General features: G+C 46.5%; 1 protein-coding gene across 4 annotated transcripts in view; it reads right to left on the bottom strand.

Moving 5' to 3' along the window:
* The window catches only part of SBF1 (SET binding factor 1), a 156,725-nt gene that overhangs the window by 58,931 nt on the left and 82,015 nt on the right, over positions 1-15,779 (bottom strand). For all 4 annotated transcript variants that reach the window (XM_077837750.1, XM_077837758.1, XM_077837766.1 and 1 more), the window contains exon 2: positions 4,238-4,323. In XM_077837750.1, the coding sequence (XP_077693876.1) occupies positions 4,238-4,323 (86 nt within the window). The remainder of the gene's footprint in view (positions 1-4,237; positions 4,324-15,779) is intronic.

Below are 15,779 nucleotides of genomic sequence, written 5' to 3'. Positions count from 1 at the left end.
AAAGGCCAGACAGTGTTAGTGACTCATTGAGGAGATGCACACAAGCACCAGGGTTACCCCAGGAACTGTGTGCAACAGAAACCTCTCAGAGACAGCCCTACACACTGGGAACTGTTTGACCCAGGTCACAGCCAATGTTCCCCGTAATTTTTGACAGGCCCTGTGTGCAAAAAATTTCTTCTGAGCAAACTGTTGTGCTTCTGTGCAAATTTTTGTGTGCGCGGTGTTTCGCTGTGCGCGCGGTGTTTAGGATCTGTGTGCACACATACGCACAGCTTAGAGGGAACAGTGGTCACAGCACAAGAGCTTTCCAGCAAGTTGGAAGAAGATATTAAAGGGGGACATGACATCATGAGGGGACCTTGTTCTCCCTACACCACCACACCTGAAAGTACCAGAGGAAAAGGACTGAACTCGGGGAAGAGGGGAGAGAAAAAGAGTGCTGGTTCCAGGCTGTGTATGGAAACTTGGTGGACTGCTCGTATCATCAGTCAGGGTGAGAGATTACTGATTCAGATCCTATCTAATACTGTAGACTTAGTTTGCATTTTGTTTTATTTATTATGGTAATCTACTCTGATCTGTTTGCTATCACTTATAATCACTTAAACTATCTTTCCGCAGTTGTTAACTCTATTTCATATTTTACCTAAAACACTGTTCATTGACGTTCAAAGGGGATAAATCTCAGCTCATGAACAAGAGTTGGTGCATATCCACTTTCCTTTGTAGAAGTGGCAGACTGGGTAATAAATTCATACTGGCTGGGTTTTGACTAGGGCAGGATGGTACAGTTCTGCGGTCTTGGGCTGGGGAGCTGGTGGTTATTTTGGCTGTAGCCTCTCTATTGTGGTTTCATGAGTGGCTGGCCAGAGCATTCATGAACACAGCTGGGTATATAGTCCCTGCCTGTGGATGCTGGTGAGAGTGCAAACTTGGAGGGCTTTGCAGCTTGTCACAACACCACAGTTGTGACATTATCTGATTAAAATATGACCATGTAGATCGTTGTTGCTACCACTGTTATATAATTGCAACAAATCTTGTTTGTTAGTCTCTAAGGTGCCACAAGTACTCCTTTCCTTGTACAAAGTGTATCAAGTAAGGCATCTATGGAAATGTTATGATTTGCTGAATATGATTACACCATTTGTATGCATGTATCGTTTTTGTATTTGAAGTTATGAATATTAACTATGTACCTGTATTTCATAAAAAGAAAAGGAGTACTTGTGGCACAGTGGAAAATGTATGCATCCGATGAAGTGAGCTGTAGCTCATGAAAGCTTATGCTTTAATAAATTTGTTAGTCTCCAAGGTGCCACAAGTCCTCCTTTTCTTTTTATGGATACAGACTAACACGGCTGCTACTCTGATATCTGTATGTTTGCGCTCCTGTGGTAACACCCACAAGCTATTTAGCCTCCACATCTTGAAGGGACTATTCAAGATACTTTCACAAAAGCTTATGCTCAAATAAATTGGTTAGTCTCTAAGGTGCCACAAGTACTCCTTTTCTTTTTGCGAATACAGACTAACACGGCTGCTACTCTGAAACCTATTCAAGTTAAATGGCCCATCAAGGAACACTTAACTCACAATGGACCATGGAAAACACCCATCCACACCTGATGGACTTGCCTGTGAACCTTCTAACTAGAGAATGGGTGATGGCCTCTACTATGACTAAGAGAAGCAGACATAGACATGTGACTTGTCCATGTGACTCCAAACCCCATCTTGTTACCTGTAATTTTCCACCAGTTAGAACAATGGGTTTCCCTTCACTTGGAGGAAGCTATAACAGGCCCTGGAAACATCTCCATTTTGCCTCTTTCCTGCTCAAACCTCTGGATTATGGACTTACACTCATGGGAGCATTCTAACCAAAGAGCGAGGACCTTCCAATGATTTGGAAGCAACCAGAGACTTAACAAGCCAGCAGTTTATTCCATCACTGCTTCAAGCCTGATCCAAGAACCTTGCAATTGTTGTATGTATTTGATTCCTTTAACCACTTTTAACTCTCACCCCTTTTTCTGTTTTATAAATGTTTAGATATCAGATACTAAAAAATTGGTAATAGCGTGATTATTGGGTAAGATCTGAGTTATATATTGACCTGGGTATGTGGCTGGTCCTTTGGGATCACAACTACCCTTTTGTTTGATGAAATTGGTTTTAAATAACCACTCATCATTAAGTCTAGTGTCTAGGTGTTGAATTCAGGGCTGGAATACCTAAGGAGGCTGCTTTCCTGACTTCTTCTTAGCCAGTGTGGTAAGACAGAAGTTTACTTTTCAGAGTAGCAGCCGTGTTAGTCTGTATTCGCAAAAAGAAAAGGAGTACTAGTGGCACCTTAGAGACTAACCAATTTATGTGAGCATAAGTTTTCGTGAGCTACAGCTCACTTCACTGGATGCAGAAGTGAGCTGTAGCTCACGAAAGCTTATGCTCAAAATAAATTGGTTAGTCTCCAAGGTGCCACTAGTACTCCTTTTCTTTTTAAGTTTACTTTTGTGCTGGTTTGGTATATCTCATGGAAGAGGTGTGTCTGCCCTTTCCCCCAGCAGCTTGTCCTGAATTTGGTATTCTTTGATGTAACCCAGGGAGGCAGAGTGACAACAGTGCAACAGTGAACCCAGATTACTGAGAGAGGGCTCAGCTGTACCTCAGTTCCAGGCAGCACCCCGAGAGGGAGGCGGGGGACACCAGCCACACACCCCTTCTAAAATATGCGGCACTTGCTCCTCTTCTCCAGCCAGGAAACAGCAAGGAGCTGTAGGCCACCAGGTGTCATGGAAGAGTAACGCAAAGCTTGTGCAGAGCTCCTAGGTCCCTGCTGAGAGGAGCAGTGACTGTTCTCTTTCCAAAAGCAATAATGGAACCTGAGCAGTGGCTGCAGGTTGGTGCTGAAAAATCATGATCAGGACGCACCATAAATTGAAAGGGAAATGAGTGATAGAGGGTTGGCTGGTGAGCTCCGGCAGGTACTTATGATCCGACACACACACTGCGAGAAGGAGAAGCTGCTGGGTATTTGGGCAATGCTGGTTTTATGACGTTAACAAGGCAGCAGCATGGGTCTTTAAAGCATCTTATGTCCACATTTTGTACTCTCCTCTCACTCTGGGAAGTTAAGAACAGAGAGGGGTTGCATGGAGAGGCAGCACAGGAGGAAGAGAGACTCAAAGGAGCTTAGGGCGAAAGTCATTTTGAAAAACGAATTCCCTTCTCTGTGTTAAAAGGGACAACAGAGCACTACTTTTATTAACCTTATTAACGGAATATCTCAATCACCCGATTTACTTTGTACTGCAAAACACCATGAGAGGCTAGTGGCATTCGCTGCCCATCACTATTTCGGGTTCTTGCAAATGCTGCCAGGGAAGGTTTTAAAACCGTTTTGACTCGATTTTTTTAAATTTGTGGGAACCGTCCTGTTGTCATTACATTAAACTGGTTTGTACAAAACCTACTTTTGGGGCCAAACTGACCAAGCCATGTTGTTTTAAGGGTCTGCTCCAGCAATGGTCGCCCTCAAAGGTCTCCATGTACCTCAGAATTACATGGCAAGAGACAAACATACACCCAGAGGGTTGGGGGAGGCGGCCAAGGCCCAGTAATCCCCATAACAGAAAGGAGGCAGGATACATGAGGACTGGGGGGTTGAGGTACGAGTGGATATTACCAAGCTACCTCCCCCCACAGGGTTGTGAGGCTGAGGGAGCATGAAGGGCTTTGACAATGCAGTACACCACAGGGCACTGCTGTGAGAGTCAGGGCTATTTATACAGATACTTCAGCCAAGTGGCTTGGAAAACAAGGCTGGTGGGGAAGCATTCCAGCCCCCAGTGCAGCTAAAACTGGGGAGGACACACATGGCAAACAGTCGCCCTCAGCTCGACAGACAGGCGTAGCCCATGAAGAGTACAAGTTCCAGAACACACTGCACCATGAAGATGGAGCACTGCATGCTGGGACCTGTGGTCTCCAAAGGCTGCTGCTGTGCTTGGGTAAAGAGGAGAGGCTGCAATCTGCTCTGTTCTCCACCCATGGGTTTGACCCAAAGAGTCCTGGCCAAAGTCCTGCTGACGTGCAAAGACGACACATCCCTGAAGCCTGCATGCACAGTACCACAGCCCACTCTACTAACACACATGCAAAGCAGGTTGTAGCCCTGTGCGCAAGCATCACAATACTGGGAGGTCCCAGCCCCAACAGCCAAAATACTCACTAGTTCAATGCCCTGTGGGAAGGGGTTATCTTCCCAGTCCTTCTCCGGGAAGCGCTGGAGTATCTGCCCCTGGCCATCTCTGCTCCCTACAAAAATAAGCAGAAGGAAAGTGTTAGAAGAACGCAGGCAGCCCTGCTGCTGCAGCCAGATGCCATTTCGACCTCCTGCCAGAGCCAGGCAGTGAGCAACAATGGCAAACTGCAGAACTGCACACTAGCAGCGCCTTGCGGTAACCCTGCGTAGGTACAGCGCAAACATGAACTAACCCTTACACACGCCCTGGGAGGAAAGAATTCTCTCCATGGTACATGTGGGGAACCAGACGGAGGGAAAGTTATTTTTTCCCCAGGTTAGACAGCAAGGAAGTAGTAGAGCTATGTTAGAAGTCAGAACTTTGACTCCTAAACCAACAACCACCCTTCATATGCCCCAGGTACACACAGCAGGACCCTTACCCCAAACACAGCAAAGCAACAATGGAGTGTGCATTCAAACTGACCCAATTTAGCACCTTCCTAGAGCTCAAAGAAATTCGGCTACAGAGAACCACATGTCCTGAGCTATCAAACTACTCACAGATGCAGCGCATCTTCAAGATGAACAAAAATGTGAGAAGCTGTGTAACACATCACTGGTTAGGTTAAATCTCAAATTTCTTTCCTTGTGTTACTAAAATAATATAGAAGCTGAAAGATTTGAACAGTAATTCCCTTTTTCACCATCTGCAGTTTGTATTTTGCATTTCACTCAGCTTGGACCACAGAAATACATAGGTCAGTTTAACATTTTGGTTCCTAAACACCAGCATAAGGCTGCAACTTTCGAGTTGCAAACTCTGCAAGGAAATTTATAATCCTAAATGAGTGACTAATACAATGCTATTAAGGTCTGTAGAACTTTCTAGTCTCCCCTTTTAGATGCCAAATCATTAGCAGAAAATCTCACATGTATTCTAGTGGATGAGGCATGCAGTGGGGAGTCAGGACTCCCAAGATGGATTTCACTTCTACCATCTATTCAGCGTAGTCATGGATAGCACTGACCTCTCCCATAGGAGTATGGTGGGGATCAAGGTTTGCACACCACCATTCTAGTGCTCAGTCTGTATAAACTTCAACACTTCAGCTTTTGAAAGAGGACTCAGAAAGGTATTAACCAGCTGAGAAACAGGTACAGAGCCCTATACTTCCAGAGAATACAGTAACTCCGCACTTAACATCCTCTTGATTAACATTGTTTTGGTCTTACGTCCCTGCTCCATTACTGAACATGCTCGTTTAAAGTTGTGCAATGCTCCGCTATAATGTCGTTTGGCCACCTGCTTTGTCCACAGCTGGCAGCCCCCCATCAGCTCCCCTGTGCCCCTCTATGATGCCTCCCGCCTGCGGATCAGCGCCTTCCCCCTGCTTGCCTCGCCTCCTGCCCATGGCACTCAGCTGGTTTGCAGCGTTCTGGAGGCTGGGGGGAGCGGGGAGGAGCGAGGACACGGCTCACAGCCTCCCACTCCCTCCCCTGCCTCCTGTACACAGCAAACCAGCTGACTGTGTTGTACCAATAAAATAAAAACCAGCAGGATCTTATTAAAGGGAAAAAGGCAAAATACCACATTTATTGTGAATACAGAAAGAATCCTAGTAAGCAGTTAGTTATAGTTATAACATTCCATTCAATCTCATATTTATTCACACATTCATTCATTCATTCATACACACACACACACACACAGGTTCTGCAAGGTTGTTATCATAGTTACCAGCCTTAGAGTTGCTCATGCCAAGCCACTGGCAAGGTGGCCTGGACATGAGGAGGGAGCAGGGCCTTGTCAGATGCTCATCTGATGCTCCTGGAAGTTGGTTTGCAGAATCAGACCCCAAAGTTCTCACTTTTTAGAGTCTATTTTTATAGGAATTTCTTCCTATGCCAGTCTATGGGAATTGCTTCATCATGCTGTTGCTGAATCAATCAGCAGATAGCACATTCCTCCGTGCTACTAGATGTTATCTTGTTCTTTGGTTCTCCCATTCTTGAGGCTGTTGGGTGGATTCCAGTCTGCCCTCCGGGGGGGGGGGGGGGTCCTCTGTTTATTTCCACTTGACGCCTTCTTCAGCCGATGGACACTGGATTCTTAGGCTGGCACCTCCCTGATCATTCAGTTATTATCCACACCAAGCATCCATCCACATACATCCTCTATCTCTATTTTAATCACAATTGTTAGTACAACAAAAGGGCGGGGAGTCTCTGGGTGCTGTTTCTGTTGTTAGAGTATTGTTTTGAGTCTCTCTCTCTGTGAATTGCTTTGAGAACAGACTCTGTCTTAGAATGTACTAACACAGTTAGCAGCTTGCAAGTTTCACACAGAGGGAGAGAAACAGTACCAAAAACCAAGAGACCTCTTAATTAGTAATACCCTGGAATTTGAACTATGGGGAATCAAACTCATTTGTGATTTTAATACAGAACTTCTTTAATATGATCCAACAACTGCTGCGGGCAGGAGGCTGAGGAAGCAGGGAAAGGTGCTGATCTGCAGCCGGGAGGCGGTGTATGTGTGTGTGGGGGGCGGGGGGGGGGGGCCTAGGGGAGCTGATGGGGGGCTGCCAGCCTGTTTAATACCTGTACTAATTGCTTGTTTAAAATTGTTAAAAACTTATACCTGTATTAAATTGCTTGTTCAGAATGGTTTAAAATGTATATAATGCCCTCTATCTGGCAAAAAAAAATTCCCTGGAACCTTCCCCCTCCTCCCCATTTACATTAATTCTTGTGGGGAAATTGGATTCAGCTAACATTGTTTCGCTTAAAGTTGCATTTTTCAGGAACTTAACTACAACATTAAATATGGAGTTACTGTAGACACCACCCCTAATCCTGGGACAAAAAACAGGGAGCAGCAGTCCATAGAAACACTAGGTGACATGTAAATAGATGCTTGCTGTACCATTAACCTTTCCTTGGAAAACACCTCGTGAATTTTAGCTGGTAAAATACCTTTTGGCTCTTTCTTTATATAGGGGTTAATTCCTTGCCAAGCCTTCAGTTACCAAAGCGATTGCCCTAATCCTTCATCCTGAACACCTTCATGGCTTTGCACAGTCTCCTCGACCAGCTGCAGGTGTACTACGTTCTGTCAAAACAGAGTCCGCTGCCAGCGGGCCTCACCATTTACAGAATACAACCCCAGCTGCAGAGGACATCATGCTCCCCACCCCTTCAATCTCTCTAACCTCACTTGCAGACTGCTTTCTAGCCACAGGGGCCGGCTGACCCTGGCATACCTCTGGGCCATGTAGCGGGAAAAGCCTCACTCCAAAATGCGTAGACCACTGCAGGACTATTTTGGGAGCTAGAACAGTTTCTACCTCTCCGCTTACCACCAGCCACCCACAGCTGTATTTAAAAACACAGACAACAGAACACACGCCAATTATAGTCCAAGGACCAAAAAGGAAAGGTCAGCACCAAGTTATGTATATAAAGAGTGTCCAGTGTGATGCTAGCGTGTGCTCCCTCTCCCTGCCCTCAGACACTACCTCTCTCCACCCACTACTGTCTCATGTACCTCCTCTCAGACAGCAACACTCACTTCAAGACCTACAGGACCCAACAGCTTTGATTAGAAATTTAATACCTGCCCTCCCACAGCTTGACCAAAAAGAAACAAATGCAGATTCATGTAAGGCACTTGTGTCAAGTTGGGCGTAAATCTTACTACTGGATTTTGTAGCACCCAAGAACTGAGTTTCTATGGCAAATTGGACATTTTACGGTGTTACAAGTAAATCCAAACAGGGATGATCCAATCAGCGCATTTCCATTCATTACTCCACTTTTCATAGATTTAGATCCTAGGGCCGGAAGGGATCACTCTGATCATCTAGCCTGACCTCCTGTGTGCCACAGGACTTCCAGAAATTCATTCCCTTTTGAACTAGAGCAGATCCAGAGACGCAGAATCCATCACAACCCTTGATAAGTCGTTCCCCTGGTTATTTATCCTTGCTGTTAAAAATGTAGGTCTTATTTCCAGTCTGTCTAGCTTCAACACTCAGCCACTGAATCTTTACAACTTGGTTCACTAGATAGAAGAGCCCTCTATTATCAAATTTCTCTTTCCTATGTAGGTACTTATAGACTGATCAAGTCACCCAGTAACCTTCTCTTTGTTAAGAAACAGATTGAGCTCCTTGACTACCACCATAAGGCAGGTTTTCTAATCTTTTATTCATTCCCACAGCTCTTCTCTGAACGCACTCCAATTTATCAATATCCTTCTTGAATTGTGGACATCAGAACTAGAGACACTATTCCAGTAGCAGCTGCACCAGTGCCAAATACAGAGGTAACAACATTAAATGGGTGAAAAACTGGCTGACAGGTCTCAAACTGTAATTGTCCGCCTGGAATCATCACTGAGCAGATGTGTTTCTAGTGGGGTCCTGCAGGGATCAGCTCTGGGACCTACACTATTTAACACTTTTATTAACCACCAAGATGAAAACCAAATCATCACTGAAAAAGCTTTTAGATAAAGCAAAAATCGGGGGAGTGGTAAATAATGAAGAGGACAAGTCACTGATACATAGTAACCTGGATCACTTGGTAAACTGGATTTAAATGACTGTTATAAGAACAGCCATACTGGGTTAGACAAGTGATCCATCCCATGTCATCCATTCCCAGCTTCTGGCAAACAGGCTAGGGACGCCATCCGTGTCCACCTTGGACAATAGCCATTGCTGGAGCTATCCTCCATGAACTTATCTAGTTCTTAATACTGCCAAACGTAAAAACATATCTAGGAACAAAGAACCTAGGCCACACTGACAGGATGGGGGACTCTATCCTGGGAAGCAGTGACTCTGAAGAAACACTTGGGGGTCATGGTCGGTACTCAGATAATCATGAGCTCCCAGGGTGACACTGTGGCTAAAAGGACTAGTACAGTCCTGGGATGTATAAACAGGGCAGTCTCATTTAGGAGTAGAGAAGTATGCCGCATTGGATTTTGTATCATTCTAGGTTGTTCGTTTTTAATCGAAATGTCATGCGTTGCCAAGTCAAATGCCTACAGAAAGCAAGTATATTACAGTACCACTATTACCTTTATCAACCAAACTTGTAATCTCAAAAACCCTCACACCAAGTTGTTTTGAAAGGATAGTAACTTTTGACAAAAAGGAGGTGACCCTCTATTTCCCCCACACCTCACCTCAATGTCAAGCACGGCATCCAAAAATCAATGGATTATATTAGCAAGACATTTCAACTAAAACTATTGGAAGTGAAAGCTCAGAGCAACATTGAAGGTGTCATTATGTTAGCAGCTAGATAGTGCCTACATCTTAGTATCTAAGGCAGAGGTGGGCAAACTTTTTGGCCCGAGGACCACATCAGGGTGGGGAAATTGTATGCAGGGCCATGAATGCAGGGCTGGGGCAGGGGGTTGGGGTGCGGGAGGGGGTGCAGTGCGCAGGACAAGGGCAAGGGGTTGCGGCAGAGGAGGGGTGCGGGGTGTACGAGGGGGCTCAAGGCAATGGTGCAGGGGGGCGGGGTGCTGGAGGGGCTCGGGCTCCGGCCTGGCGCTGCTTACCGGGAGCGGCTCCAGGGTGGCAGCACAGTACACACTGGGGCCAGGGAAGACTCCCTGCCTGCCTGCCTGCCCTGGCCCTACGCCACTCCGGGAAGCAGCTGGCACCACTCCCTGTGACCCCTGGCGGAGCGGGGGCAGAGGGCTCCACACGCTGCCCTTGCCTGTGGGTGCCTCCCCCGAAGCTCCCATTGTCCGCAGTTCCCCATTCCTGGCCAATGGGAGCTTTGGGGAGGCTACCCATAGGCAATGGCAGTGCGCGGAGCCCTCTGCTCCCCTTTCCCCAGGGGCTGCAGGGACATGGTGCCAGCCGCTTCCGGGAGCGGCACGGGGCCCGCGGCACCACAGGGGTGGCAATCCCGCAGGCCGGATCCAAAGCCCTGAGGGGCCGGATCCAGCCCATGGGCCGTAGTTTGCCCACCCTGATCTAAGGGCTGAAATTAATGGGGTAGCTCACAACTTTGGGTTGTTTCAAACGGGTGGGGGGGGGGGAAATATAATTACAGGAAGACAATATGGGATTGAGTTACATTTGGGGGACTCAAACCATAAAGACTAAGAACTGTGATTTTTTATTTATTTGCAATGAAAGCTTAGATTCTGCTACAAAATATTGGCACTCACCTCACACTCTGGCACAGCTCCCCAGAGCAGCTGCATAACGGTTCGTGTCTGCTACATATGGAATATATATTTGCACCTGTTAACGATATGCTGCATTTTTTTTCTTCCATGGTTTGTTCCAATGTTTCTGACTTGAAGAAGCCTCTAGCCTGCATCTCATTTGTATGCAATGGAGCCTACTGCAAATTCCATCTTAATACTGCCATGCAGAATGCAGCCAGGCCATGCTGGATCATGAGGAAGCTTTACACACTGGGACTTGTGACATACAGACACTGCACTTGGCAAAGATAAGGATGGCCACATTGTACAAGTCCATGGACTGCATGTGTCCTACCCTTTAGCTACTTTTGTCTTTATTAAATCAGCTCCATTGTGTCTAGAATGCCCTGTTGCAAGACAATCTCCTGGTCCCCCCTTAGTTACTTTTCAGTAGCCTAGCCCTGCCTTTCTGCTTCACATTATGCAATGCAGCCAGCATTTAAAAGGCTCTTTCCCTGTCAATGTGTTCACATTGGGGTGCTCTTTCCTGCTCTGATGATCTGGTCCAGGACAGACAGAGGCAGCAGGAGCTGTTTCTAACCTGCCCGTCTAGGAACACATGTCTCTATGTTTGTGTTACGAAAGCTGCTTTTGCTTTTTCCTTCCTGTGTGCTCCCAGTGTTAGATTGCACAGAGGCCAGGAGGATTTAAGGTAACTCTTGGTCACTGCTCTCTGGATAGCTTAGTATTGTCTGCATTAACAATATGCCGTATTTGAAGTTTTATGCTACTTTATCACGATACTGAAATGTTTAGATGTGTTTAAAAATTGAGAGGAGTGCTTGTGGCACCTTAGAGACTAACCAATTTATTTGGGCATTGTTAGTCTCTAAGGTGTCACAAGGACCCCTCTTTGTTTTTGCTGATACAGACTAACACAGCTACCACTCTGAAACCTTTAAAAATTGAAGCACGCAGCTGACTCAAGAATCCCAAGCACAGTGTAACTCTTGGCTAGGCTGGCCATGGGGTTAAAGGATCCTTCCCTGGGAATGGATGCTCTCACAACAGCACAGACATGCAGCATAATGTGGATTACGAACAGGCCAGGGTCTGCAGCCAACTGGAGAGCTCAGTGGAACAAACTTTCCATAGTTTATAAAGCCACATAGAAATTACCTAGCCAACAGAAAAGAGCAGACTCTACCATTGAACGTTTGGAGGGGAGGGGAGCTAAACCAAAACTCCATCCTCCGTATCCCCGCCCATGCCACCTATCTCCAGACACCAATCTGTTCAGTACACTTCTCGCCTATGCAGACAGACATGCATTACTCCATGCCAGGAACCCCCAATAAAGTGACTCCTCTTCAAAGTCTCTCTCAGCCATGGACACATCTGAACCTCCACTTAATCTCAACTCTCCCTGTATCCACACCTGCTATCCTACTCAGCCCCTCCTTCCCTACCTCCTTCCTCCCCTCCATCATCGGTTGATCTACCCCTGCTGCACCAACACTAGACCAGGCGTGCATGCTCAGAAAAGACTTGGGTTTGCTTCACAGGCTGGTAAGGGCTGTGACTGACTGGAATGGCAGCACTGCATTCTGGCCCACAGGGAAAACAGGGCCTTGTTTCGCTCTGCAGCGGTCCCTCCAGCCAGCGTAAGATCAGCAACTGTCTGTTCTATGGAGAAAGCTGCTACAACATGAGGACACAATAGAGGGAGTAAAAAGGAGGGAAAATGAATTTGCACAGGGACATAAGGCACAAGACCTTGTTTACAGCAGGAACAGAAAGGAATCAAACCCTTCCACAATGATGTAAGCGGCCTCCTTTTAGGCTTTGTCTTAACTACACAGCTTTTAGCGACATGGCCGTGTCGCTAAAAGCCGGGCAGTGTAAACACTGTTTGTCGGCACTTTTGCCAACCAAATACCTCCACCCCCAAAGAGCAGGGTTCTCGTTGTAGACGGGAGAGCGCACCTGCCAACAACGAGCCATTTACACTGCCACTTGCCACGGCAAAACTTTTGTCTTGGGAGGGGAAGCTTTCTTAAACACCTGTGAATGACTACACTACAGCATGTTTACTCTGCAGCCAGGATCCACGCTCTGCGATCGATTCACCAGCAGTCGATTTAGCGGGTCTAGTGAAGACCTGCCAAATCGACAGCAGGTCACTCTCCAGTCGACCCCTGTACTCTACCCCCAACAAGAAGAGTACGGTAAGTAGACAGGAGAGTTTCTCCCATTGACCCCCCATGGTGTAGACCCCTCAGTAACTCGACCTACGGTACGTCAACTCCAGCTACGTTATTCACGTAGCTGGAGTCGCATAGTGTAGGTCGACTTACTGCGGTAGTCCTTTAGTAATGTCACCAGGAGCTTTCAAATGACACTCTGCACAATGTGCCAAGTCTGCCCCAGCAATTAGTTTATCCACAGTCTCAGACATGATTCCACGGATGTCACTGATCATACCTATTGCTTGGTATTATGTAGCACAGATGAAAGTGAAAGCAGGGCAGAGCACTAGAAGGCTAATAAGAAGTCCCTTATGAGGCTGGAGATGAACAAGCTCCACCTGGTAGAGGTGGTGGTGTGGGACACTTTAGATGCAAGTACTACTAAAGTAAAAGTGACAACTCATTTTAAACTACAGGCTAAGAATAAATTCTGTAGATCAAAACAAAGCCGGAGCTCAGTTCCAGGGATGTCTCAGTGGAGAGGATTCCAGAAACTGCCCAAGACTGTAAAACTGCAGCCTTTTCAAAAGTCATAAAATCCCAAAGCTTCATTAAACACCTTACACTGCAGGAGAGTAAAATGCACCCCTCGGAATTCTACGTGCACCCCTCGGAATTCTACAGTGGCAATTCTTCAACAAAAAAACTTCAAAAACAGACTCCAACGAGAGACTGCTGAATTGGACTTAATTTGCAAACTGGATACAATTAACTTAGGCTTGAATAAAGACTGGGAGTGGATGGGTCATTATACAAAGTAAAACTATTTCCCCATGTTTATCCCCCCCAAGCTGTTCCTCAGACGTTCTTGCTGGAAATGGCCCACCTTGATCATCACTACAAAAGGTCCCCCCCCCTTACCTCCGCCCCCCCCACCCTGCTCTCCTGCTGGTAATAGCTCACCTTACCGCTCTCCTGCTGGTAATAGCTCATCTTAAGTGATCACTCTCCTTACAGTGTGTATTGTAACACCCATTGTTTCATATTCTCTGTGTATATAAATCTCCCCACTATTTTCCACTGAATGCATCCAATGAAGTGAGCTGTAGCTCACGAAAGCTTATGCTCAAATAAATTGGTTAGTCTCTAAGGTGCCACAAGTCCTCCTTTTCTTTTTGCGGATACAGACTAACACGGCTGCTACTCTGAAAACTGCAGTTAAAGACACTCATGACGGGCCCGGGCCAGCTGACTTGGACTCGTGGGGTTCCGGCTGCCTGGCTGTTTAACTGCAGTGTAGATTTTCGGGCTCAGGCTTCAGCCCGGGCTCTAAGACCCTGCGAGCTCTTCGCTTCCCATCTCTGACTTGATATCTGGGAAAATTCAGCAACTTAGAACGGCTGGACTGCGGGAAGAGGGCAATAGCTGACACTTTGTTTATTTTTTGACATCCATCTATAAGAGTTGTGCCTGTTTGACCATGCTCTCCCCACAAGCTTCTCTTAGATTATGAATTCTTCAAGACAGGGACTGTCTCCTGTGTATGTGTTTCCCAGCATTCTGGGGCCCTTCAATTCCACAGTAATATAAATATTAAATTATCAGGATTGAAGTTGGTCCAATAAAAAAATATTACCTCACCCACCTTGTCCCACCAGAGTCAGTCTTTTCTAGGTTTCACATCTCAGTCTAATTCAACTCCAAAGGAGGAACTCCCAGAAAGTCCCACAGCATAACAGAACATGACCCCTCACGCAGCCCTGCAACAAAACTGGCTGGATGTGTGCCAATGGGGGCCAGCCTCTCTGCTCACTCATCTATGTTTCAGATTCAACTCTACAGATGCAGAACATGCAGCCTTCATATTAGATATCAAGCCTGCAAAAGATACATGGCATGATAATGTGCAGTGACACTGGGAGATCCTGCCAACACCACCATCCCGGCAAGTACCAAATGCTAAGGTCAGTGTGGAGAAAAGGAAAGCATTGGTAATACCTGCAATACTAAATTCAGTTCTGGGCACCTCAAACTGAAAAGTTTGACAGCAAGACAAATAACTAGAGGGCTAGAGGGTTTGATTTATGAGGAAAGATTAGAAGGGTCAAATTTGTAGAGCTTGGCTAAATGATGATAACTGGGGAAGCCAATAACTGCAAGTGTCTGAAGGGTACGATCACTGAGGGAGAAGAATTGTTCAGGGTGGGGCACGGAGATCTAGCTAGGACAAATAAACTGTTCATTTCATTCTAACCTGAGTATCAAGAAAACATCTCAGCGGAGAGTTCAAGCGGACTGTGGAACTTTTCCAGGGGGAGAAGGGGGAAGGGAAAGAGATTCCATCATTTGGGTCACTTATACCTAGACTGGACAAACCCCCAACGATGCTTAAGGGAACAGTCCTGTCCAGGGCATAAGAGGGACCAAGTTGTGCTTTCCCATCTCCAGCATCTGATGCGGTGCTAATCCTCAGACTATGGCACCAGGGCAATTCCATTTACAAGCCACAACAAGGCTTTATATGAACCTCTGTCACAAGACTAAAGAGCTGCCTAGTAATGAGATTTTTATAGATAATCTAAAATTAAACGTCTCCACAGAACTGGAAGGTGTTTTCTCCTTAAGAGACCTTTTTATAAGTCTGTCTCTATTTTCACATCATTCCCTCTTTGGACTCCAGCTCTCACCTCAAAGCTGTCATTACCTTACACAAACCCACCCTTGCGCTCTCAGATTAAGGTCTGGAGGTGTCCGTAGGACATTCTAGCTCATTCTAGTCACATGGATATCAGAGGACCGGGCCTCCTGAAGCCTGGAAAGTTATGATCCCTGCTGCTCCGTGCATTGTCACCCACCCAGCTGGGGAAACACCTCAGAGGTGGCTGCTGAAAGAAACTAAGCTGCTTCTGAGACATCATGTGAAACAGGAACCTTGGACAGAGTCTGAGTCCCTGCCACTACACTAGATGGATTAGACCAGTGCTCCCCAACCTTTCTGTGGGAATAGCATATTCCTATTTCCAGAAGACTGTAGCAGGCACCAGACACCCCACCGCCGAAATGCCGCCGAGAAGCGGCAGCAAGCGTCGCCGCTGAGAAACAGCAATGCTTCTCGGCGGCATTTCGGCGGGCGGCTCTATGGCAGCTGCACTCGGCG

The sequence above is a fragment of the Eretmochelys imbricata genome, chromosome 1, assembly GCF_965152235.1.
Source record: "Eretmochelys imbricata isolate rEreImb1 chromosome 1, rEreImb1.hap1, whole genome shotgun sequence".
NCBI lineage: Eukaryota > Metazoa > Chordata > Testudines > Cheloniidae > Eretmochelys > Eretmochelys imbricata.
Note: the sequence above shows the minus strand (reverse complement) of the source record. Positions and strands in the feature narration are given on the sequence as shown.